The sequence below is a fragment of the Anomaloglossus baeobatrachus genome, chromosome 2 (assembly GCF_048569485.1).
Source record: "Anomaloglossus baeobatrachus isolate aAnoBae1 chromosome 2, aAnoBae1.hap1, whole genome shotgun sequence".
Classification (NCBI taxonomy): Eukaryota; Metazoa; Chordata; class Amphibia; order Anura; family Aromobatidae; genus Anomaloglossus; species Anomaloglossus baeobatrachus.
In genome coordinates, this window is record NC_134354.1 from 402,176,907 (window position 1) to 402,200,278 (window position 23,372).

The following is a 23,372-nucleotide window of genomic DNA, read 5'->3' on the forward strand; positions in this document are numbered from 1 at the left end:
CTTGCACATTTGAAGGCAGCAGAAGCTGCAGATGTTGGCAAAACTGGCCGAGCATCCGCTGAGTATGGGGCCTCACGACTAAAGGCCCCATCACACGCAGCAATATCGCTAACGATATCGCTAGCGAGCGTACCTGCCCCCGTCGTTTGTGCGTCACGGGCAAATCGCTGCCTATGGCGCACAAAATCGTTAGGCCCCATCACACATACTTACCTGTCTAGCAACGTCGCTGTTGCCGGCGAACCGCCTCCTTTCTAAGGGGGCAGTTTGTGCGGTGTCACAGCGGCGTCACTAAGCGGCCGCGCCAATAGAAGCGGAGGGGCGGAGAGGAACGGCTGTAAAACACCTCCTTCCTTTCTCATTGCCGGCGGCTGCAGGTAAGCTGTAGTTCGTCATTCCCGAGGTGTCACACATAGCGATGTGGGCTGCCTCGTAGAGAGCTATTGTCAGATTCTCTACCAGCGTTTTATGTCCATGAGAACAAAGGATAGGTTATTGGAAATCCGATGTGACGGATTCTTCGCTCGCCTGACATCATCTGTCGGAGAGAGTCCGGAGGTTCCATTATGCATTACACTGTCAGCTGATCCCCCGATATTGGAAAGTTTGGCTGACTTTAGTCTAATACATATATGGCTTTTAGGACAAGGACTGATGTCTATGTTGACGACCTCTTTACAGAAATATTTTGGCACTACACAAATTAAACAAAAATGGAAGGATCAAAAAGTGGAAGGTTAGGTGGATCATGAAAGGTAAAAGATGTATTTTTCTCACTCACAGGATCAAGGAATAAAGGTGAACAATTGAGTTTGAACTTTTATGCTTTATTTTCTATAGAAGTCATTTAAACATGCAATATTCTGACAGATGTAGAGGTGTGTATGCATACATAGGTAACTTCATGTTTACATAAGCATGTATTGTTTCAGGATTTCAAGATGTAATGAAGGAAATTTCAAGAATAAGTTGTAAGTATTTCCAAACTGGCAAACGCAAATTCTAAAATTAAAAATAGGGTTAGATTGTTGAGATATATGATAGCCTTGTGAATGTTTGACTGCTTACTGGAAAGTGTATACATAACAGCTATGCATGTCATTAAAGAGGTCACATGTACTGATCTCCTATATTAATAGCTTGCGTGAAAATAGACATGAATGATATTTGAGACCAGATATGCATCATAGGGATTACAGAAATAGATGAAACACAGCTTCCACCAACACCAAGAAACAATTCTAGGCAAATGGTGGTATTTCAGAAAACAAAACTGTGTAACTATTCACGGGATCACTGATCCATCACTGTAACTACGAAAATCATTAGAACAGGGTCCCAAACCCCCAATCCTCATCACTATCCAACCACAGTGAGAAGAGGTTTAAAAGGAGACGTGGTCACACCTGCATTCAGCAACTCCATTCAGTATATATGGTGCTGGTGGGGACACTACACTGTTTGGTAGTTGCATAGACATTGCATAGAGCAGTATACATGCATGGTCATTTATCCATTTACAGTGGCTTGCGAAAGTATTCGGCCCCCTTGAATTTTTCAACCTTTCCCCACATTTGAGGCTTCAAACATAAGAGATAAAAATTTTAATGTTATGGTGAAGAATCAACAACAAGTGGGACACAATTGTGAAGTTGAATGAAATTTATTGCTTATTTTAAACTTTTTTAAAAAATAAATAACTGAAAAGTGGGGCGTGCAATATTATTCATCCCCTTTACTTTCAGTGCAGCAAACACTCCAGACGTTCATTGAGGATCTCTGAATGATCCAATGTTGTCGTTAATGACTGATGATGATAAATATAAGCCACCTGTGTGTAATCAAGTGTTCGTATAAATGCACCTGCTCTGTGATAGTCTCAGTGTTCTGTTTAAATCGCAGATAGCATCATGAAAATCAAGGAACTTAACAGGCAGGTCTGTGATACTGTTGTGGAGATGTTTAAAGTTGGATTTGGTTACAAGAAGATTTCCAAAACTTTAAACATCCCAAGGAGCACTGTGCAAGCGATCATATTGAAATGGAAGGAGTATCATACCACTGCAAATCCACCAAGACCTGGCCGTCCATCCAAACTTTCATCTCCAACAAGTAGAAGACTGATCAGAGATGCAGCCAAGAGGCCCATGATCACTCTGGATGAACTGCAGAGATCTACAGCTGAGGCGGGAGAGTCTGTCCATAGGACAACAATCATTCCTACACTGCACAAACCTGGCCTTTATGGAAAAGTGGCAAGAAGAAAGCCATTTCTCAAATATATCCATAAAAAGTGTTGTTTAAAGTTTACCACAAGCCACCTGGGAGACACACCAAATATGTGGAAGAAGGTGCTCTGGTCGGATGAAACCAAAATCGAACTATTTGGGTACAATGCCAAACGATATATTTGGCGTCAAAGCAACACAGCTCATGACCCTGAACACGCCATCCCCACTGTCAAACATGGTGGTGGCAGCATCATGGTTTGAGCCTGATTTTCTTCAGCAGGGACAGGGAAGATGGTTAAAATTGATGTGAAGATGGATGGAGCCAAATACAGGACGATTCTTGAAGAAAACCTGTTGGAGTCTGCAAAAGACCTGAGACTGGGATGGAGAGTTGTCTTCCAATAATACAATGATCCTAAATATAAAGCAAAATCTACAATGGAATGGTTCACAAATAAACGTATCCAGATGTTAGAATGGCCAAGTCAAAGTCCAGACGTGAATCCAATCGAGAATCTTTATAAACAGCTTAAAACTGTTGTACACAAACGCTCTCCATCCAACCTCACTCAGCTCGAGCTGTTTGCAAAGGAAGAATGGGCAACAATTTCAGTCTCTTGATGTGCAAAACTGATGGAGACATAGCCCAAGCGACTTGCAGCTGTAATTACAGCAAAAGGTGGCGCTACAAAGTATTAACTTTAAGGGGCAGAATAATATTGCACGCCCCAATTTTCAATTATTTATTTTTTTTAAAATGTTTAAAATAAGCAATAAATATAGTTCGACTGCACAATTGTGTGCCACTTGTTGATTCTTCACCATAACATTAACATTTTTATCTTTATGTTTGAAGCCTGAAATGTGGGAAAAGGTTGAAAAATTCAAGGGGGCCGAATACTTTTCCAAGGCACTGCAAGCCCCTTCTCACTGCGGTTGTTAATTAAGGTGAAGAAGCTCAGGACCCCAAGTTCTAGTGATTGTATAATTCTTAGCTTTGATGCCCCCAGTGATCATTCACTTTTCACCTATTTTTGAGAACGTGATAAATGTTTTTTTTGTGGCACAGCCTTTAATTGTTTATACTTTTATAATAATAATAATAATAATAATAATAATAATTCAACATCCCTGATGCTTTTTTTCAGTTCAGTAGGATTAACCCTCCTAAGCCATCTAGATGGGAATATAGGTCATAGAAAGTTAAATAAAATAATACCTTGATATCTGTGATCCAATGTGTTATTCCAGGGAAATCCACATTTTTCCTAAAGGGGATGTATCAGTAGGATCAACCCTTCTAAGCAGTGCGTGCCCATGACGATGGCTTAGGATGGTTAATCCTACTGCTAGATTCCCTTTAATATGTAAATGAGCTGTTAAGATCTATGTGCCTGACACAGATCTCCAGGAGAATCTGCCTCCAGAGCTTTTTTCAAATTAAAGGGGACATTACCAGTGTGAGACATGTAGTCACTGACAGTCTACTCATCCTATCGCACTCCAAACATAGGTATAATTTGTAGACGGCCAAGTTTACACATCACAGATCAGCAATTTACAGGACAATACAAAGGGTTTTTCAAAATCAAAGTCAAACACTACAGAAAGTAATCCATATGAAAATAAAAGCATGGTAGGGATTTCAAATCTGCAGCATGCTTGTAATTATGAGGATTTTCATTGCAGTTTTTTCCCTATTCAATTCTCAGTAAAATGGAGCAGGGAGAATGTGCAACCAAATCCGCAACAAAATCTGCATGTGTTACTTGCGGATTTAGTTGCAGATTTTTTCCACAATGTGGAAGGGCGGCACAGTGGCTCAGTGGTTAGCACTGCAGCCTTGCAGGGCTGGGGTCCTGGGTTCAAATCCCACCAAGGATACCATCTGCAAGGAGTTTGTATGTTCTCTCCGTGTTTGCGTGGGTTTCCTCCGGGTACTCCGGTTTCCTCCCAGACTCCAAAAACATACAGATAGGGACTTTAGATTGTGAGCCCCAATGCGGACTGTGTTCCTGATGTATGTAAAGCGCTGCAGAATATGTTAGCGCTATATAAAAATAAAGATTTGATTTTTTTTTGTGAACTTATATTTGATATATTTGAATTAGGGTTCGCTTATACTGGCATATAAATACGACGAGTACAATGTGAGAAAAAAAGGAATTCCACTGGGTCTTATGTTATTTAATGAGGCAGTGCAGATTTTTTTCCTCAGGTGTAATTGGCCTGAGGAAAGAACTGCAGCATGCTGCATAAGGTCACGTCAATCGGGCTATACCTGGCAATGCAAGTCTATGGCAGCGAGAAAAAAAAACAACGGTACACGGACCATCTTAGCGGCATCCATTTTTTACGCATACATTACAATTGTGTAGCATAGAACACTGTAAATGATCCTGTAAATGAGTATAGAATAGTATCTGCTGAGAAAAAAAAAACATTGCATGTGGATGTGTGGCACCCCAGTGGTCCGGTTGCCACAGTAACATTGCCCTACTCACAGGGGGTGATGCTATGCCTGGAAGCAAGGTGGGGTCTCCCAAGCTAGGTACACCAGCACTCAGCGCTTAGTACTCTGGACCAAAAGGGAGAGCTCAAGAACCCGGTTTGAGGGGCGCTTCCTATGCATTCTGGCCTGGAGGAGGAGTTAGGAACACACACACACAGACAGAAAGTGAAACTAATCAGAACAAGTCAGGAGGAGAGTGAAGACGGTCTCTGGGAAGAAAGCTGCATGATATTTCTCTCAGGACCAAGCGCAGGAAGCAGGACATCTGAGTCCTAGGCTGCGTGGGTGCTAATGTGGCGCCCCTGATGCTTCAGTCACCACAGAGTATTGAACCCAAATTGGGTGTAATTCTAAACCCTGAGGTGGTTAGTCTCGGTTTTCACCACATTACACACTCAAATACACACCAGGTTGCCCTGTTCCCACTGGGGACTGGGCTAGGGTTGGGTAATAAAGGGGTCGCCGACAGAGTGGCATTTATAGGATGTCCTCAACAGGGACCCCAGTCCCACTAGCTTAGAACCTGGGAGGGGGAGGTGCAGCCAGCAGGGGGAGTCAGGAGCCAACACAACAGTCAGAGAGTTCTACAGCAGGAGAGCAGCGGAGCAGACGTGCCTTACAGGTGCTCCGGTGGGAAGGAGAAGAAGTTCACAATGGTCGACGCGTGGAGAGGAATCTCTGCTCCCCATGGATCCGACGCCACACAGAGCGGCAGGACCCTAGAGAAGATCATACTTCACGCTGGTTTTCCAGAATCTGCCTGGACGGGGAAAGTTTCAAGCTTCCCCGACCACACAGTGCTTGACAGCACAGTGCCATATAGAATCCGGGGCCTCGCATCAAGCCGGACCCCACATCGGAACCGCGGCACCTGCTGATAGGGACAAGAGTACATCTCGTGAAACCCAGAGTCCCCTCATAGCTTCAAGCCTCTAAAGGCTCTAAAGGGATTCGGGTTCGACGGAGCCCATCATAGCAAGTGATCGGTATTATCTGGGTGAGCGGCATGGTACAAAAGTGAGTAAACAACCTGGAACCGCAACTATAGACTCTGACTGTGTATTACCCGTACTGCCGCTCCTCGCGGCCATTACTACTCCTGGTAGTATCATTCCTGGCAGCTATTACCATCTGCCGTGGAGGACAGCGACAGCAGTGGCGGCCCATTCCCTGGCCACATACAAAAGGTGGCGTCACAACAAAGACCTCACTACTACCCCCATCATCCTTCCCCTGCCATCTTCTGTATGCCTCGGGGCAACGGAGCCGGGCTAGGCTGCCCGTGACAACGACCGTCGATGGCCCGGCAACAAGAAAGTTAATCCACCTGCCCCGTGGGGCGCTACACTAAAGCCCCATCAGTTAAACCCAGAGAGCAGGAGATTGCAAGTCTCCTGGCCCCACAGAACACCTGAAGGCAAAGCAGCACAGTGGAGCCCGAAGCCGCAGCGGAAGGAGCGGTAACTGTGAAAGACTCGTGCTGCCTGCCATACGGATAAGAACGAATACTACCACAAGGACGAGAGTTGCAGTGTAGCTCCAAGCCGCAGGGATCTGCACATAGAGCGCTAAAAGAAAAGCCTACAACCAACCTGGCTAGGTGGATTCCCTCCATTGCTTCCAAGCTGATTGGACCTTTGTTACCTGCTGGACCATTCTCCCGGGCCTGTACCATCAACTACCAAGTAAAAGGTAAAGGAAACTACGGCCCTTGTGTTGTCCAGTTATTACCGGCATCCTCAGTTCTGCACCCCAATGTTAAGTCCTTCCATCAATTACAAAGACTACTACCATCGGCCCTGGGGCCCAGCTCTACCTGTGGAGAGCTATACCAACTCAGCTGTGTCACCATCTGCCCCAGAGGCCCCATCCCGCTACGACAGCTATCTCTGGCCGAGTACCACAGGTGGCATCACGAATAACTATCATCATCCCTTGCAAATAATCCCCATTTTATAACGACACCGCCGGGGTCACTCAACCAGGCCTTGCCGCCCTGACATCCCACCCAAGACAAAGGAGCGGCCCGGTAACGAGTGCCCCACGGCCCCGGTGAGGGCATGTCAAATGTCATACATAGCACTCGCATGACATACGGAATGACATTTGAATGACACTTGTCTTACTTTTCTGGATGAAAATCGGACCAAATGTTTTATATGCTAGTGTGAGCGAACTCTTAGGGGCACTTTGCACACTACGACATCGCAGGTGCGATGTCGGTGGGGTCAAATTGAAAGTGACGCACATTCGGCGTCGCAGGCGATATCGTAGTGTGTAAAGCCTTTTTGATACGATTAACGAGCGCAAAATCGTCGTAATCGTATCATTGGTGTAGCGTCGGTCATTTCCATAATTTGGAAATGACCGATGTTGCGATGTTGTTCCTCGTTCCAGCGGCATCACACATCGCTGTGTGTGAAGCCACAGGAGCGAGGAATATCTCCTACCTGCGTCCTGCGGCTCACGCCAGCTATGTGGAAGGAAGGAGGTGGGTGGGATGTTTACGTCCCGCTCATCTCCTCCCCTCCGCTTCTATTTGCCGCCTGCCGTGTGACGTTGCTATGACGCCGCACGACCCGCCCCCTTAATAAGGAGGCGGGTCGCCGGCCAGAGCGACGTCGCAGGGCAGGTGAGTGCATGTGAAGCTGCCATAGCGATAATGTTCGCTACGGCAGCTATCACCATGAAATCGCAGCTGCGACGGGGGCGGGGACTATCGCGCTCGGCATCGCAAGCATCAGCTTGCGATGTCGTAGTGTGCAAAGTGCCTCTAAAGCCCCCAACACACGCTTCAATATATCTCACAATCCGTCGTTGGGGTCAAGTTGTAAGTGACGCACATCCGGCATCGTTTGTGAGGTATCTGCGTGTGACAGCTACGTGCGATCAGGATTGAACGCAAAACCGTTGATCGCAAACACATCGTATCTTTGTCTAGAATTGAGCGTTTTGTTGCACGAACCTAGTCAATTGTAACGTGTGACATCCCTCATACGATTTTGGTGTCTGATGCTATGTGTGCAGGTGTGCGCTCTGCACCGCAGCTTAAAAAAGGTCCGCTTCAGAGCGCAGCTGAAAAGCTGCGTTCTGAAGCGCCTCACAATGTCTGTCATTCAGTAATCTCTGTCAGTCGGTCACTATCTCTGTCCCTCACTCTCTGTCCATGTCAGTCTATCCCCCTCTCTCATACTCACCGATCCCCGGTGCTGCACGGCATTCACACTGCTCCGGCGGCTTTTACTGTTTTGAAAAAGCCGGCCGCCCATTAAACAATCTCGTATTCCCTGCTTTCCCCGCCCACCGGCGCCTATGATTGGTTACAGTGAGACACGCCCCCACGCTGAGTGACTGGTGTCACACTGCACCCAATCACAGAAGCCGGTGGGCGTGTCTATACTGTGCAGTGAAATAAATAATTAAAAAAAACGGCGTGCGGTCCCCCCCAATTTTAAAACCAGCCAGATAAAGCCATACGGCTGAAGGCTGGTATTCTCAGGATGGGGAGCTCCACGTTATGGGGAGCCCCCCAGCCTAACAATATCAGCCAACAGCCGCCCAGAATTGCCGCATACATTAGATGCGACAGTTCTGGGACTGTACCCGGCTCTTCCCGATTTGCCCTGGTGCGTTGGCAAATCGGGGTAATAAGGAGTTATTGGCAGCCCATAGCTGCCAATAAGTCCTAGATTAATCATGTCAGGCGTCTCCCCGAGATACCTTCCATGATTAATCTGTAAATTACAGTAAATAAACACACACACACACCTGAAAAATCCTTTATTAGAAATAAAAAACACAAACATATACCCTGGTTAACCACTTTAATCAGCCCAAAAACGCCCTCCATGTCCAGCGTAATCCAGGATGGTCCAGCGTCGCTTCCAGCGCTGCTGCATGGAGGTGACCGGAGCTGCAGCAGACACAGCCGCTCCTGTCACCTCTACACAGCAACTGAAGACAGCCGCGCGATCGGCTGAGCTGTCACTGAGGTTACCCGCTGTCACTGGATCCAGCGGTGGCCGCGGGTAACCTCAGTGACAGCTCAGCTGGAAGCGACGCTGGAGCATCCTGGATTACGCCGGACATGGAGGGCTTTTTTGGGCTGATTAAAGTGGTTAACCAGGGTAAATGTTTGTGTTTTTTATTTCTAATAAAGGATTTTTCAGGTGTGTGTGTGTTTATTTACTGTAATTTACAGATTAATCATGGAAGGTATCTCGGGGAGACGCCTGACATGATTAAACTAGGACTTATTGGCAGCTATGGGCTGCCAATAACTCCTTATTACCCCGATTTGCCAACGCACCAGGGCAAATCGGGAAGAGCCGGGTACAGTCCCAGAACTGTCGGATATAATGTTTGCGGCAATTCTGGGCGGCTGTTGGCTGATATTGTTAGGCTGGGGGGCTCCCCATAACGTGGAGCTCCCCATCCTGAGAATACCAGCCTTCAGCCGTATGGCTTTATCTGGCTGGTTTTAAAATTGGGGGGACCGCACACCGTTTTTTTTAATTATTTAATTATTTATTTCACTGCACAGTATAGACACGCCCACCGGCTTCTGTGATTGGGTGCAGTGTGACACCTGTCACTCAGCGTGGAGGCGTGTCTCTCTGCAACCAATCATAGGCGCCTGTGGGCGGGGTAAGCAGGGAATACGAGATTGTTTAATGGGCGGCCGGCTTTTTCAAAATAGTAAAAGCCGCCGGAGCAGTGTGAATGCAGTGCCGCACCGGAGATCGGTAAGCATATGAGAGAGGGCTGCTCAATTCAGTTACTCAGCAGTTTAGCGGTCACCGGTGAGTCCTTCACTGGTGACCGCTAATCAGGATGCGACACAGACAGAGCCGCAGCATCACAATGAAGTCGGGTGAGGTTCACCCGAGTTCATTCTGACAGTGCGGCTCTGTCTGTGTCTGCTGTCATCTGCCATTCAGCTCTGCTACATGGCTGTCTGTGGCTGCTGTCAGCGGCCATGTAGCAGAGCTGAATGGCAGATGACAGAACTTTGGTCAAAAACTCAGCTTTTCAAAGAAGCAACATGTCAATTGTTTTTGCCATTTGGGTTTTGCACTGCAAAGCTGAGTTTTTGACCAAAGTTCTGCCACAAAAAGGCAGCATTTTGAACAACATAGTGTGAACAAGAAACACAATTTCCCATAGACTTTGTTTGAATAGAAGAACACATCCATTTTGGCATTAAACAGCGCAGAAGAAAAAGCAGCAAAAAAGCAGGTAAAAGGCAGGTAAAAAGCAACGTGCGCACATACCCTAATGCAGGCTTTAGACTGATCGTTGACATTGTCATCTGTTCACAGTTCAAGTTTGCCTTTATTGACACCATTAATTAAAAAAAAAATACTAATAATTATATATATATATACTGTATATGTAAATGCCTTCTGTATAAACTGATAATTCTGTCTCTTCTGTAAGCGCTGTCTGCCTCTCCTCTAAAATGCCAAGGCACGGCTGAAGGGATTAAAATCTACAGCGATATGAAACAGTTCACGGACATCATGAATCCAGTGTGGCACCACAAGTATGTCCTATCTCCTTTCCAATGAATGCTATATAGATTATTTACTCACTGACTCAGTATATACTAATAATATTATGTTACCTATGTTACCTCTTAGATATGGAATGTGCACATGGATATCTATATATAAATCCCATACATATAGAACAGCATAAATAATAGAAATAAATGCCTTATGCACTACTAATCATACAAAACAGCTCAGGGACGGAAATTTAACATGACCATATCAAACAGTTAGAGCACATGATATTTGTCGCCTATAATGTCCAGGCTTGCCACAACTGCCTTATGCGGTTCGTCTATGAAGCAGACTACAAGCATAACATTTACAGTCACAGGCTGCTTGGACATGTTGAGTTTTCTATATTCACTAGAATATCGATGGTGAGTTAACCTTCAGTTAGTTGAGCCAAAATACCAGTCCATGGGACCTAAAGCACCTCGCTGTGGCATGTGTACTTAATGCCACGTCTTGCGATAAACTGAGCAGTGAGGAGTCACAAACTAGAAAGCTACCAACACAAGTTACCTACCTTCCATACTTGCAGGATTATGACGAAAACAAACTCACTTGGGGTCTAATAGACCCCATGTGACTATTTAAAGGTTAAATGCTTTTAAGTACCTGTATAAATGAAATATTGCCATTTCTATCCACAGAACAGAGAAAATGGCCAGTACAGAAAAGATTAAATCAGGCAGCACAGAAAACCAAGTATGGCTTCAGTTAAACAATCCTACGGACTCAGACCACGGTCTATATACACTTGAACTGTTTGATGGAAAAGAAATGCATAAAAGGACCCTTGATGTCAGTGGTAAAGGTAATAACTATTAAGTCGTTTCTGACTACCTGTATGCAAAAGACATAAGAAGGCATCATTATTACTAAAAGGGTTGTCACAAGACCGATCTTTAGGCGCACACCACTCCAATGCCTCCAGGCTTCCTGCTTGGCTGCGCCGCTGGCCTAAGATGTGTGTTCTTCATTGTTGCAAGCAGAGGCTGCTTCACTTCTGCACTATGGGAGAAGCGCAGGGGGATGGAGACATTGAATCGGCCAGCTTCATATAGCACTTGCAAGTTCCACATTATAAAGCTTCCAAGCACCGTAGGAATCTGGCGGCCACTGACGGACTGCAGAAGTGGCCGGCAACCTAGGTGAGAAGCAGGACATAATAGAATTACAAATCATTTGACTTTTGAGAACAATGAGTATTTTTAAAAACAGATTAATTATAAAGTTGCTTGTTTTTATAAGCACTTTGCAATTTTAACTTTGTATGATGTTGTGTAAATGCCTTTAATGGCAAATAGTAGGCAGAGGCCTTTGTGTTTTATATGAGATCTTAAGGTGTCCTTACACCTATGATAGCTACCAACCAAACGCAGATGATAGATGGAACAGGCCATTGCCAGACTCTAATATACGGTACTTTAGTTTATTATTCTTAAGCGGGCTTTACACGCAACGACATAGCTAACGAGATGTCGTTGGGGTCACGGAATTCGTGACACACATCATGCCTCGTTAGCGATGTCGTTGCGTGTGAAACGCATGAACGACCGTTAACGATCAAAATTACTCACCATATCATTGATCGTTGTCCGGTCATTCTAATCCCGATTATCGTTGCTGTTGCAGGACACAGGTTGCTCATCGTTCCTGCAGCAGCACACATCGCTATGTGTGACACCACAGGAACGAGGAACATCATCGTACCTGCGGCCGCAAAAAGGAAGGAAGGAGGTGGGCGGAATGTTCGGCCTGCTCATCTCCGCTCCTCCGCTTCTATTGGGCGGCTGCTTAGTGACGCCAAAACAACCACGACCTTAGAAAGGAGGTGGTTTGCCGGCCACAGCAACATCGCTAGGCAGGTAAGTAGTGTGACGGGTCCAAGCGATGTTGTGCACCACGGGCAGTGATTTGCCCATGACGCACAACTGACGGGGGCGGGTGCTTTCACCAGCGACATCGATAGCAATGTTGCTGTGTGTAAAGTCCGCTTTAATGTCTATATTTTTAGATGGAAAAGGTAGGTTATTTAAATTTTTACAAATTTTTAAATATTTTTTACTTTTTTATATTATGGTCAAAATTTAACAACACGAATAAGCTATAGACCCTCATGGTAGCTGGAATCTCATCAGGACCGTTGTCCTGACTCCCTTCAACTTTTTCCTGTATTGACATCCGCAGGACACTTAGAGCATCTTTGCTCTACCTGATGGCATCTAACAGACATCATTTGGAACCACTCGGTCACACAGAAATATCTTAGTAAGAGGGTTCTCCTGATGCAGCTTAAAAAAAAAAAAAATTGGCACCATGATCTGCTACTATAGAACCCCCCCCCCCCAAGAGGTTTTTTTCTTTTTTTGTCTTCTCTGTTGCAGAGATATTGCCAATCAAATTATTTGTCACCTACTGAGTTAACTTTAAGTCCACATTGGTGATATCAGAGAGTTTTCAATGGGAATGTGTACTTCTTCTACATCTCACACACTGAGAAACATGCTCTAAGCTATGGTGGGGGGGTGTTCTTCTTTACCTTGAGTGCTGCTGCCTGCTTATGATTGGTCAGCATCATACAGATGAAGAACACACCCCCAGTGAAAACTGTCTGATAATACCCACTTGGACTAGAAGAAAAAAAAAAAAAAGTTAACTCATTAGGTGCCAAATACTTTGATTGCTAATTGCAACAAAGTGGCGAAATAATGAAATAATAAAACATTTTATTCTTCAACCACTATTACATCCTGTGTCCAGTTTAACATGAAAAATTGTGGGAGGTCCAGCTGGTAAGGCTGTGGTCACATCCTCATACTGCACACATGTTCCTCTTACAACCATGTTCTAAATAATTAATTTCTTTATTTTCAGTATTTGAGGATGCAATGGCAGAACACCAGAAATGCAAGTAAGTGTTAGTGAAATGCTTTCTTTTTCTAAAACTCCTATGTGGCATTTAGGAGAGTTTATTCACACAATGCTAGTCATTAAAGAGGCATTTTTTTGAAGGATGTCTGGTTTGTTTGCTTTGGAACCATCACTGTAAAGATAAACTGATGGAATAACCAAAAATCAACTATTAACTAAAGAATATGAGGGTGTGTGTCCACTCATGACTGTTACTCGCGATTTTGATGCTTCATTTTTTCGCTGTGTCAAAAACGCAACATTTTACAGTACAAGTAAAATAGACGGGATTAATAGAAATCTCATGTCCACTGTGCTGCTTTTTAACACTATGTAAACTCACCTGCGGCGTGATTTTCCTAGCCACAGCATGTCAATATATCCTGCAGGTACCCTGAGTTCTCAGTGCAAAATTTCCGCATTGAGTTGTATTAAATGCAGAAAATCCGCAGGTAAAACAACGCATATATGTTTTTAGTGCGCTAACACAGCATAAACGCACACAAAGTGTATCTAAGCAAAACATATACGGTATCAATAAAGTTGGGTGAAACACAGGCAGCAGAACAAACAGGAAGTTGCCCAAAGAAAGAGTTAAACGTCCCAATAGAAACAAACATATACAGACACATAAAAAATATAAAGATATATTTAGACAGATAATATATTATTATTATTATTATTATTAAATATAATATATCTATTTAGATACATGATAGATGTATTAGATAGAAGAGATAGATGATATCTACACATATCTAATTTCCCAACCCCCCTACATATTATACACTTACATTCTTGTGTTAGTAATGGAGACTTGTCTATCAGACATCCTCATTACTAACCCATTAAGTAAAAAGAAAAAAAGCACACAGAAAAATAGTTTATTTGAAAAAACACTCAATGACTTTTTCCCTGGTTCACTAATTTATTCAAATAAAAAAAGCCATGGAGGTCCGATATAGTCCAAGAATTCCGACATAGTCCAGGGATTCCGGCATAGTCCAGGGAGACCGACGCAGTCCACAAATGGAAACCTAAAAAAACATAAAAAAAAAGAAATAAAAACAAAACAATGTACCTTGTTCACCAATTTATTAGAGCGCAAAGTTCCCAGCTCTGACGTAGTCCAGCGGTTGCCACAATGTTCCTCGATTACCTAGATCAAAGGCTATGGAGTCTCAGAACGAGGCTCCATAGAGTTTGAGCAGCAGCCACTTCCGGCTCCCGCTGCGTTCAGGTGCCTTTAATGAGCAGTGATGTCAGGAACATTATATAGCTTCAGGAAATCTATTGATCTATTCTATCTAATATATTTCTATCATCTATCTAGTGATATCATTTTTTGTGTTTGTTTTTGCGTGTTTGTGTGTATTGGGAAGTGAGTGGTTACAGTGTTTCTTACGAGCTGGTGACGGTATTATAATTATGCATGATTTTACACCACTGTAATCTGAAATAATAAACTTGTTTTTCTTTAACAGTTGAACTCTTTGCTTTGGGCAGCTTCCTGTTTGGGGAGCTGCCTGTGTTTCAACCAACTTTATTCAGACAAAAACGCATCAAAAACGCATGTAACAAAAAATGCACACAAAAACTCAAGGAAAAATTGCACATAACTAAGGTGTGGAATTGGTGCTGAAATTCTGCAGTGTTAAAAGGTCAACAAACACTGATCTTGCTAACGTAGCCTAACTCATCAAGTTAATGCTAGTCCCAACCTGCTCCGCCATCTGTTGGAAAAGTGGTCAGAGCATGAATGGGAAGGGGTGTTGGTGGAGTAAATTTACAACAGCAAATAGTGTACATTTTTTGCTGTAGTGCACAGCAGGTGACAGATGCACCAAATTCATTAAGATGTACAAGCCTAGGCCTCCTGGGGACTGTCACGCTGTACAAAGGGCTAATAAGATGTAGTACAGTGTATTTCCCACTAGGTGGCAGCAGAGTAGTGAAGGAGAGACAAAGTCACACTGCAACAGAAAGGCAGCTGAAGTACAGCAGAGTAACTTCAGCAGGCAGTTAACAGGTGAACCACCATGGGGCAATAGAGTAGTCATACAGTCAGGGTCTAGCCAGAAAAGTCAAGTCACTGCAAGGGGAGTATCAAAATCACATCAGAAAATAGAACCGAGTCGGAAGTCGGGAGATCAGGTATGCAGAGGGAAACCCAAACAACAGACAGGAGTGGGAAGTCAGGGACCGGGACAGGTAGACAAACGAGGGAGGGGACACAGTAGCAGGGAGGCCGGACAGATCGGGAACAATAACCAGAGCGAGTATACATGCTGCAAGGCAGAAATATCACTGGCACTGACCCATAGGTAGAGAGGCAAGATATAGCATCCTGGGATCCCGAACGAGGCAAAGGACGTTTACCCCTGACATGACCAGGCCAGAGCTGGGTGTAACCACAGCAGGGAAACGCCAGCCTGGATCATGACAGTGACCTTTGTTATAACACACTATGATTCTGCTACATTCGAAAGTACCACATGTAGTGTAATGTATCACATAAATGTAACTTTTCCAGGAAATCAAAATCTGTATGAACATGATAAATATGTTAGTTTGCTTTTTGCCATGTTTTTCCTTTTATACCACATGTGCCACAGGTTTGTAATATATTTGTTATACCTCTTTCAGGGAAACTGCTGTAATAGAGAAGAGTAAGTGACGTATTATGTTTTTGGAATCCAGTGACCATACATGTAATCAAACAATGTGGATGAAAATGTGGCATTTTCCATCAATCTGTGTTTTTACTGAGAGATTCTAATCTGGAAGCACTTAGAAGGGAGAATGTAAGGGAGCTCCCAATAACGCCTGTATAGAGGGTCTGTATACATGTATACATATATACAGTGTGTCACCAATATCCTGTCCACTGCCATTAACTTGAGAACGGTGGCAGCTATAGACATAGAAGTGCTGTCTAGTTATAGTAAAGTAGCCATGCGCTATGCAATGAAACCACCTATTGCGCCACCTGGTGGAAAACAATGGAGTTAGCATTTTTATCTTGAAAACGGAAAGAGATAGAGAAAAAAAGTGAATTAAAAAATTGTAGGGCATCATCAAGTCAATATGAATCGACACCTTGCATACAGAAATCCTATGATATGAAACCCATGACCCCCCCAAAACACTGAAGGCTGGTCACGCATAAGGTTCTCATTTAACTTTGATGCTCAAAGTGGCCACCGTCAGCTGCAATGCACATCTGGACTCTGGACAGCATACTGTATCTTGCTGCACGTTGTGCAATATAGAAGGTGACACATTTGCACAAGCATCTGTGATACGTCGTCGTAGGTCCTGCAATGATGGTGGAGGGGTCGCATACACCTGCTGTTTGATGTGACCTAACAGAAAGAAGTCCAATGGGGTCAGGTCAGGTGAGCGTGGAGGCCACTCCACGCAGTCACCATACCCAATGACTTGTAGGAAGGTCTCCATGAGCTATCGCTTCACGTCCACAGCCTTGTGAGTTTTACACGTTCTAATCATAACATTTCTATATGCAAGGTGTCGATTCGTATTGAATTGATGATGCCCTACAACTTTGTAATTCACTTTTTTTCTCTATCTTGTTCTGTTTTCGAGATAAAAATGCTAACTCCGTTGTTTTCCACCAGGTGGCGAAATAGGTGGTTTCATTGCGTAGCGCATGGCTACTTTACTATACCTAGACCCCACTTCTATGCCTATAGCTGCCGCCGTTCTCAAGTTAATGGCGGTGGACAGGATATGGGTGGACACACTGTATGCCGGTCTGCACTGAGGGGCCGCACAGGCTGTGTGCACTGAGTCCTTAGTCAGATTTATATATGTGATAACTGAATATAAGTTTTATTTAGTTATAACCCACAAATAATTTTGAAGTAATGCACACAAGACAAATAGTGCAATTATTACAAGATAGCAATGTCACAGGCAACGGCACAAGAGCAGCAACGGTCAATTTCAGTGTCTCCCCAACTCAAATGCTTCTCTCAAAACAAATCCATTATGTACAACTGATCAATAGAAGGGAAAACACAGATGAAAAATAATACAAAAATACAGTATGTCACTTTGATCAATAACTAGCATCCATTAGAACCTAATCTTCCCAGCTGCATAGTTGTGAGTCACTATAATCACAATTAGCATGAGATGAAATCCTGGACTGCCCCAGTGTTTCCATTGATGACGGGTTAATTTTCTATGATGGAATGTGCTGTAGAATTTACTGTGTAACTTGTGGTTTATATTTGTAGATCGTGCTAAAGTGGTCCGTGGTCTCCCGGATCTGGCAACAATAATGGTGGACAAGGTATTGCTTACTGAAGAGATAGAATAATAGAACATTGTTTCCTTGATGAGCCTTCGCTTACTGCCAACAATGTCACCTATAATGTGACAGAAATCACCGTACCAGGTTTCCTGGGATTGCACTTCCCATGAGTATCATTACTGCATACAGTAGAGATGCCATATATTTTGCTATTTCAATTTTTCTAGTAATACTATTTTTCACGTAATTACAGATTGTACAACTTGTAATAATTGCAAGAAATATTCAGTATGTAGATTAGGAGTCTGTCATAGCTCTAAATTATATAGTAGGCAAAAAAGGCTTTGGTGTACCCCTGGCATGGGTAAGGGCACTACGCCTCTTCAATTTGCATAGTGAACACTGCTACCTGAACTCTGCAGCTACGCTCAAATAATTCTATTGCCAGCTCTCTTCACTGGCCCCTGTTTGTAGCATAGTACCATAGACAGGAGCCAGCGATGAGATCCATCAATGACACCATGTGACTATGGAGGCACTGTCTGTGCGGAGGTGTAGAGCCGCTAATTGAGTTCAGTGCTTTGCACTTCAGCAAGCTGGGACAGCTTCAGACCCTGGGTAAAAGAGTCTCAGTGGGCCCTTTCAACACATACCATGGTGGCAGCGTGCTGTCTCCCCCTGTGTGCTGTGCCTCCACCTCTGCGCTGTCTCTACCACCTGTATATGGTCTCCCCCTTGTGTGCTGTGTTCCCCCCACCGTGCGCTGTGTCTCCCCCCACCGTGCGCTGTGTCTCCCCCCACCGTGCGCTGTGTCTCCCCCCACCGTGCGCTGTGTCTCCCCCCACCGTGCGCTGTGTCTCCCCCCACCGTGCGCTGTGTCTCCCCCCACCGTGCACTGTGCCTCCCCTCACCGTGCGCTGTGTCTCCCCCCACCGTGCGCTGTGTATCCCCCCACCGTGTGCTCTGTCTCCCCCTACCGTGCGCTCTAACCCCCCCCATGAGCTGTCTCCCTGCTGTGTGCTGTCTCCCCCCACTGTGCACTGTGTCTCCCCTCCCCCTGTGCGCTGTTGGCAACATAGCTATTTCATCATACCAGGGCCGGGCTACCATATCAGCACTGACCCGCAGGTGATATCACTGGTCTCTGCCGGAGATAGTGACAACTCTCAGCTGTCGGCTTATTATTATTCATAAGCTGACAACAATCCATTTCCGAATGCTGCACTCATCACTTAGGGAAGACAGTTACCCCGGGCACCATACACCAGTAAGTTCTGGGGACACTGTCCGGCAAGCAACGCAGACAATTTCCCCGATGGCGAGTGGGCCACCCATTTGTCCAATGGCCTCAGCACTTGCCCGGGTGCACTGGCCCTGTCCACATGGACAACATAGTTATGCTCCCATATTGTCATTGTTGGCTTCTATCTGCTGCTCGGTACTGTACTACAGGCAAAAGCCAGTGTTAGGGGGAGAATATATCACTGGTGTAGCCTGTGCAGCCACACAAGGGTCAAAGAGGTAATGGGGGCCCATTTCTACCTTCAAAGCAGCATACAGCTACTGTCAGAGCAGAACTATTGGACTTCAAAGAGCCCATACACTGTTCTTATACCAAGGCCCTTTTCAGTCATTGACAGTTGGCAATAACATTTTGTATACATGGCTGCAGAGATCAGGCTTTGCTCACTTTAGCCCTGTCAATCAGGATATACTAGAGTTCAATATGTAAATTGAGGGGGGCAACGGTGCACTGAGCTCTTGGCTATACAAAGGGGGCATATGAAATAAATAGTTTTTTATGCCAACTATCCTCTAATAGCTCGTACTACAGATTTGATTTTTATAAGGGTTAAGTCCCCAACATACCTGTATAAGTGGCTTAGTTAGCGTTTTGGGGCTAACTGACTAGGCTTTATAACAAATACTATTTTGTGCTTAGCATGCAACAAACTCGTGAATCTCTTCCTCTCATTACTAGACCCTGTGTTTAACATGTCACATATCTGGAGATCCTGCTCCTGAGGTTTCCTGGGTTAAGAATGAGAAGATAGTGGTCTTTAAGGACCGTTACAAACTGGATATAAAGGGAACAATCGTAACGTTGACCATAGAGAAGATCTGTGCTGAAGATTCTGGGCGCTATAGCATTACTGTTAAGAATAAGTATGGTTCTGAGGTTGGCCAAGTGACTGTGAGTGTTTTTAAACATGGTGAAGAACCAGAAGAACTTAAGAAGACAAGTGACACTACTCCATAACCCTAAAAGTCAATTATATTTTACAAGTTGAAAATGTTAAGTCTCAATAAACAAAAGATCTCATGTTTGTCTGTATCTTGTATGTACTTATTTTTCTGGGAGGAAAACTTTAAGCATATGTTCTGGCACTACAAGCGTTAAATTCATTATATCACAAAAAAATATAACTATAGCTGTATTTACAGCATGCTTATGCTCAATGAGCATTCCTAGGCATTCCCATTTCATTATAATCGTGCAGTCTAAACAGACAGATCGCCCGGTGAAAAGGCAAAATGTTCATTCATCGGGAGAAATAATTGTGGAGACACGGGGCTCAGTGGGTGCTCTCGTCCACTAAAACCCGCCGCCTTTAGAAAGACAGCGTGGCTCAGGGCTCATCCTAACTGAACGCCGGCCTCCTTAACCGTGGGCGTAACACTACTCAGACAACACAGGATGAGGGAACCACAATAATTAGACTTTATTGGATCCCCAAACAATTAACAGCACATAACACATGACCAGCAAAACACACAAATGTAACAGGCAACAGAGTCTCACCCTTCCGCTGGCTCACCAGGGATTTAGAATGTCCATGCCTCACAGGTTCCAAGCTGTCTGAGGTCTGCAAAGTCTGTAACAGGTGACTGAACTGTCCCAACCTGCGTGTCCTCCTTAGGTAGTCCTGGTTTGATGTTACAATCCTGGCAGCCGGAGTCGAAATCCCTAGGCTGTGGATATGGTCTCCAACCGGATCCGGAGTCCCTAGATTGAAGCCATAAGATGTCCTGATACTCCAGTCAGCTCCAAAGAGCTTAGACTGACTCCATCAACCATCAACAACCCCTGGTGGCTTAAAGAAGTCCTCTCTTATAGCCACAGCCCTCCCCCTGGACACACTGCGTCCTCATCCATTGGTTGGACAAGATTGCTTCTCCCATTGGACGAATTTCAAGCTACATGGACAATGCTCATTCAAATGATGTGCTTAGAAAGGCTGAGGGTGTACATGTAAACTGGGAGCCACTAGACAATGGCTACTGAGGTAATTACATTATCAATACACAACTACAATACAATGGTTACTGGAAATGTCTGGAGAACAATAGTCTAGCTTTCAGTGGCCAACACAATTACATTGAGTCAACAAGAGTCTTGTAAAAACAATGAGGGACTTCTCCCCCATCTATAGACAATCTATCATGCTGTCTGGCTGGATTTTAAGAAACGTTAACCCATGAGAGTCCATGTCGTCACATTCCTCCCCCTTCTTAATATTAGCCAGACATGATAGGCTTCCGATCATCCTTCTCCTCTTGACGGCATTGTCCTTTTTAATGGTGAGGTCAGCAACAGAGGCTCGCATCCATACACCTCCCCCTGATTACCTCCCCCAAGTTGAGCAGCCATATTGTGGACAAGCACTAAGGTGGGGTCCATGAGTTGGGCCTGCACAAATGTCCCACTATCAATCTTCCCCCAGTCAATAGCCACAGTGTGGTTAGGCTTACTCACGGTTCTTGGCTCAGAAGTGGATGATGGAGACCGGGAATGCAAACCATCCCTGGAAAAGATGTTAGAAAGATCCACATCAGGGTCCTGCTTGGCTTGGAGGTGGGTGATGGCTGCTTCAAACTGACTGGATAGTCCTTGTCCTAGGTCATTCTCCAAAATGACTGGTGTGAGCAGGTAATTCACAATCCTTACTTTCACTTCCCTTTGAGTGGTATCCGAAACAACAGGCTTTGTGGGGCCATCTATGAACCCCACTTCAACTTCCTCCTGGCTAGACCCCAAAACAACAGGAGTGGGGAGGCTGTCCATAAACTCCATATGGACCTCTTCCTGGTCAGACCCCAAAGTAACTGGTGTGGGGATGGTATCCATAAGCTCCACATCAGCCTTGCTCTGATTAATCTCCACAATGACAGGTGTGGGGAGGCTGTTCACAAGTCTCACATCAACCTCTCCCTGGTCCTTTCCCGAAATAACTGGTGTGGGGACGGGGTCCATAAGCTCCACATCAGCCTTGCTCTGGTCAGTCTCCACAATGACAGGTGTGGGGAGGCTGTTCACAAGTCTCACATAAACCTCTCCCTGGTCCTTTCCCGAAATAACTGGTGTGGGGACGGTGTCCATAAGCTCTACATCAGCCTTGCTCTGGTCAGTCTCCACAATGACAGGTATGGGGAGGCTGTTCACAATCTCCACATCGATCACTTCCTGGTTGGTCCCCAAAATACCAGGTGTGGGGAGGCTGTCCTCAAGCTCCACCTCGACCTCTCCCTGGTCGGTCCTTAGGTCCAACTGCACACATGCCAGAGGGACGTCTGAGCGCTGGCCCTCAGCCAGGGTGATGGATAATTGGGAATCTGGTAAAGGGTCTTCTGGGGAAACAATAACTGGGCTAACCAGAGTGATGGAAGATCCAATGTCTCGAAGTCCCTGAGCCTGTATATCACCGACCTTGACCGTCTGGATGTGGGGATGGAGGTTGGCTGGTGTACAGTGTCCGGCCTGCCGTAGGGTGTGGACTGGATAAACCACTTCCTCAGCTATTGGTGTTTCTTGGGAGTAGCATTCCTCAGGTCTCGTTGGTTCATCTCGGCATATGTTGACTGGTTGGACTGGCAGATGGGCTCCAAGCATGCGGCCTCTTTGTTTTGGTTCAGCTTCTGCTGGGTAGTGGGACCATCCTTCTCGACCGGCTGGTGCTAGCAGTACGGCAGCTGGAATCCCATAAACATATTCCATAACCCAAGCCCTCTCTTCTCTTGAGGATCTAGGCCCCAATGCATCCAACAACGCTGTGGCTTGGGCCAATTTGGACAAAGTTGATTTCCGATTGTCACTAGATCCATGATGTGGCACATAGTTTAAATCCTCAGGGTCAATATCGGCGGGATCCTCATCGTCCTCTGCATCATTCTGGGCATCCCAACGGACTAATTTCTGGATCAAGGCTGACCGAGTCTCAGCGTTCCAGTAGATAATCTTTCGCCTCTGGCACATATCCTGTAGCATCCATTTACTGCAGCGGTCGTAACTCCTCTCTTGTCCTTGTCCCATGGCTGAGCTGGTGGGGTTGGACATGGCAGCGTCCGAAACCTGAATGCCTCCCCTATGGCCTGCTGGGTATGCTTATGTGCCTCCCTGGTTGTTGAGCCCTGGACGGTGTCCGAAAACACCAGTCCACTGCAGCTCCCCTGGGTAAACCAGGCTGAGTAGTATCCCACTGCTGCCACCAACTGTGGAGACACGGGGCTCAGTGGGTGCTCTCGTCCACTAAAACCCGCCGCCTTTAGAAAGACAGCGTGGCTCAGGGCTCATCCCAACTGAACGCCGGCCTCCTTAACCGTGGGCGTAACACTACTCAGACAACACAGGATGAGGGAACCACAATAATTAGACTTTATTGGATCCCCAAACAATTAACAGCACATAACACATAACCAGCAAAACACACAAATGTAACAGGCAACAGAGTCTCACCCTTCCGCTGGCTCACCAGGGATTTAGAATGTCCATGCCTCACAGGTTCCAAGCTGTCTGAGGTCTGCAAAGTCTGTAACAGGTGACTGAACTGTCCCAACCTGCGTGTCCTCCTTAGGTAGTCCTGGTTTGATGTTACAATCCT

The 23,372-nt window shown here is 45.2% G+C and overlaps 1 protein-coding gene across 1 annotated transcript in view; it reads left to right on the top strand.

The window, feature by feature from the left end:
* Positions 1-19,820, top strand: part of MYOM3 (myomesin 3) — a 284,293-nt gene extending 264,473 nt beyond the window's left edge. Inside the window, exons 32-38 of the mRNA XM_075336099.1 lie at positions 933-971; positions 10,183-10,288; positions 10,952-11,115; positions 13,179-13,215; positions 15,861-15,883; positions 17,477-17,532; positions 19,475-19,820. Coding sequence (XP_075192214.1) covers positions 933-971; positions 10,183-10,288; positions 10,952-11,115; positions 13,179-13,215; positions 15,861-15,883; positions 17,477-17,532; positions 19,475-19,753 — 704 coding nt within the window. The 3' untranslated portion in view covers positions 19,754-19,820. The remainder of the gene's footprint in view (positions 1-932; positions 972-10,182; positions 10,289-10,951; positions 11,116-13,178; positions 13,216-15,860; positions 15,884-17,476; positions 17,533-19,474) is intronic.
* Positions 19,821-23,372: the final 3,552 nt, after the last annotated feature.